This window comes from Austrofundulus limnaeus, unplaced genomic scaffold (genome assembly GCF_001266775.1).
Source record: "Austrofundulus limnaeus strain Quisiro unplaced genomic scaffold, Austrofundulus_limnaeus-1.0 Scaffold512, whole genome shotgun sequence".
NCBI classification, from domain to species: Eukaryota; Metazoa; Chordata; class Actinopteri; order Cyprinodontiformes; family Rivulidae; genus Austrofundulus; species Austrofundulus limnaeus.
Window position 1 is genome coordinate 115,868 of NW_013952914.1, and position 1,741 is coordinate 117,608.

General features: G+C 43.2%; 1 protein-coding gene across 2 annotated transcripts in view; it reads left to right on the plus strand.

The window, feature by feature from the left end:
- Positions 1-1,741, plus strand: part of LOC106530363 (spindlin-Z) — a 10,623-nt gene that overhangs the window by 1,702 nt on the left and 7,180 nt on the right. Inside the window, exon 2 of one of the 2 annotated variants that reach the window (XM_014025960.1) lies at positions 1,379-1,483. In XM_014025960.1, the coding sequence (XP_013881414.1) occupies positions 1,444-1,483 (40 nt within the window). In that variant the 5' untranslated portion in view covers positions 1,379-1,443. The remainder of the gene's footprint in view (positions 1-1,378; positions 1,484-1,741) is intronic. The other variant, XM_014025961.1, reaches the window with a different exon arrangement.

The window sequence follows — 1,741 nt, forward strand, 5'->3', positions numbered from 1 at the left end:
ACGTATGCAGCCGACAAATTCGCCCTTCGGAGGACCCGTCCTGTTGTTTTGGACACAGCCAACAAGTGGGGTGGCTAGCTTAAAGTGTCGACGCCTTCTTCCAGTTAACCTGTTTGTCCACATGAACACGCCCACAACAACATTGTGACCAATCACACGACAGCTGGTTAGTTCCTCTACAAAACAGCAGAACAAAAGGCCATCATTTATTCTTTTAGTTTTTTATCGAGTTTCTTTATTTCTGCAGCTGTTTGATCAACATCTGTTTTAAAATAAATCTGATTTGACTAACGTGGAGTAAAAATGTAAAATAATAGTTTCTGCCGGATCTGGATCAGAAAAATGGTTCAGTTCCTGTTTATTGTAGCTGTTGGATCAGGGACTAGACCGGTTCTGGCAGTGCTGAATGTGATCCAGATGTTTGGGGTTCTGTTGTGTTTTAATAGGACCAGGGTCTCACCGTCTGTTTCCAGGACAAAAACTGAGCCTTGTTGTTAAAGGTTTCTGGGTCAGACTTCAGGTCCAGGTCGGACTGGTTTTAGTTTTGCTTCGAGGTGCTCAGCGGACACAAAGCTTCTGGTTCTGGTATTTAATGACGTCAGGGTCCAGCTTCACTCCAGGACCACTGGATGACTCATGAGGAGTTTCCTGCTTCAGCAGCTGGAAAATGAGCCCCAGCTGCMGAGGGTCCGTCTGTCATGGTCCTGGTGGTTCTGATTCCTGTGAGGCTCTGCTCAGAGTTGGTCCAGACGATGGATCAAAGTGTTTTCATGTTGCTCTGCAGTGTCGGACCTGTAACGGAGCGGGTAGAGGCTCAGATGTGTTATTTAACACCAAGTTTAAATAAAACACAACAAATCTTCTGTCTGCTCCCTGATCAATAATTAAAGGTCAGAGTTCAGGACCTGAGACCTCCACATGTTGGCTGACTGAAGGATCTTCTGTCTCTGCTTAAAACATCGATTTTTGCTACAAAACTCTACAATTTAAGTTCAAAGTTTAATTATTTTCAGTGTGTTCTGGGACATGTTGTTCATGACTTTTCTGGTAAAAGTTTAGTCCTGACAGTTTCTGGTTCTTTTGTGTTGAATTGTTCTTAAACTTAATGAGTTTAAAGGTTTTAGTGTCTGATGAGGTTTTGTCGCCCCCTGCTGTCATCAGATGTTGACCTTCAGTTGTGTCTCAGTTTATAAAAACTCCATAGTGGGAGGTGGTCCCACTGATGGGGATCAGTTCCTGGTTGTACCTGAGGAGCAGGACTTGGATCGTTTTGTTTTTGTGTAATAAATAATGAGATGGTGCAGATTTCCTTCCTTTGTCTCAGGAGCTTCTGACTGTTGGACCTCAGAGGTAACGTTGTGTCCTTTTGTTCTTTCAGCTCTGGACTGTTTTGTGTTGCAGCTTGGTGGGCAGCAGCCCGGCTGCCCCTTCGCCTCCAGATGAATGAAGAGCCCTTCAGGACACAGAGACGCTGCTGATGCAGGTCACTCCATCATTATATCACTCCATCACTATATCACTCCATCATTATATCACTCCATCATTATATCACTCCATCACTATATCAATCTGTCACTATATCACTCCATCACTATATCACTCCATCATTATATCACTCCATCACTATATCACTCCATCATTATATCACTCCATCATTATATCACTCCATCACTATATCACTCCATCACTATATCACTCCATCATTATATCACTCCATCACTATATCACTCCATCATTATAT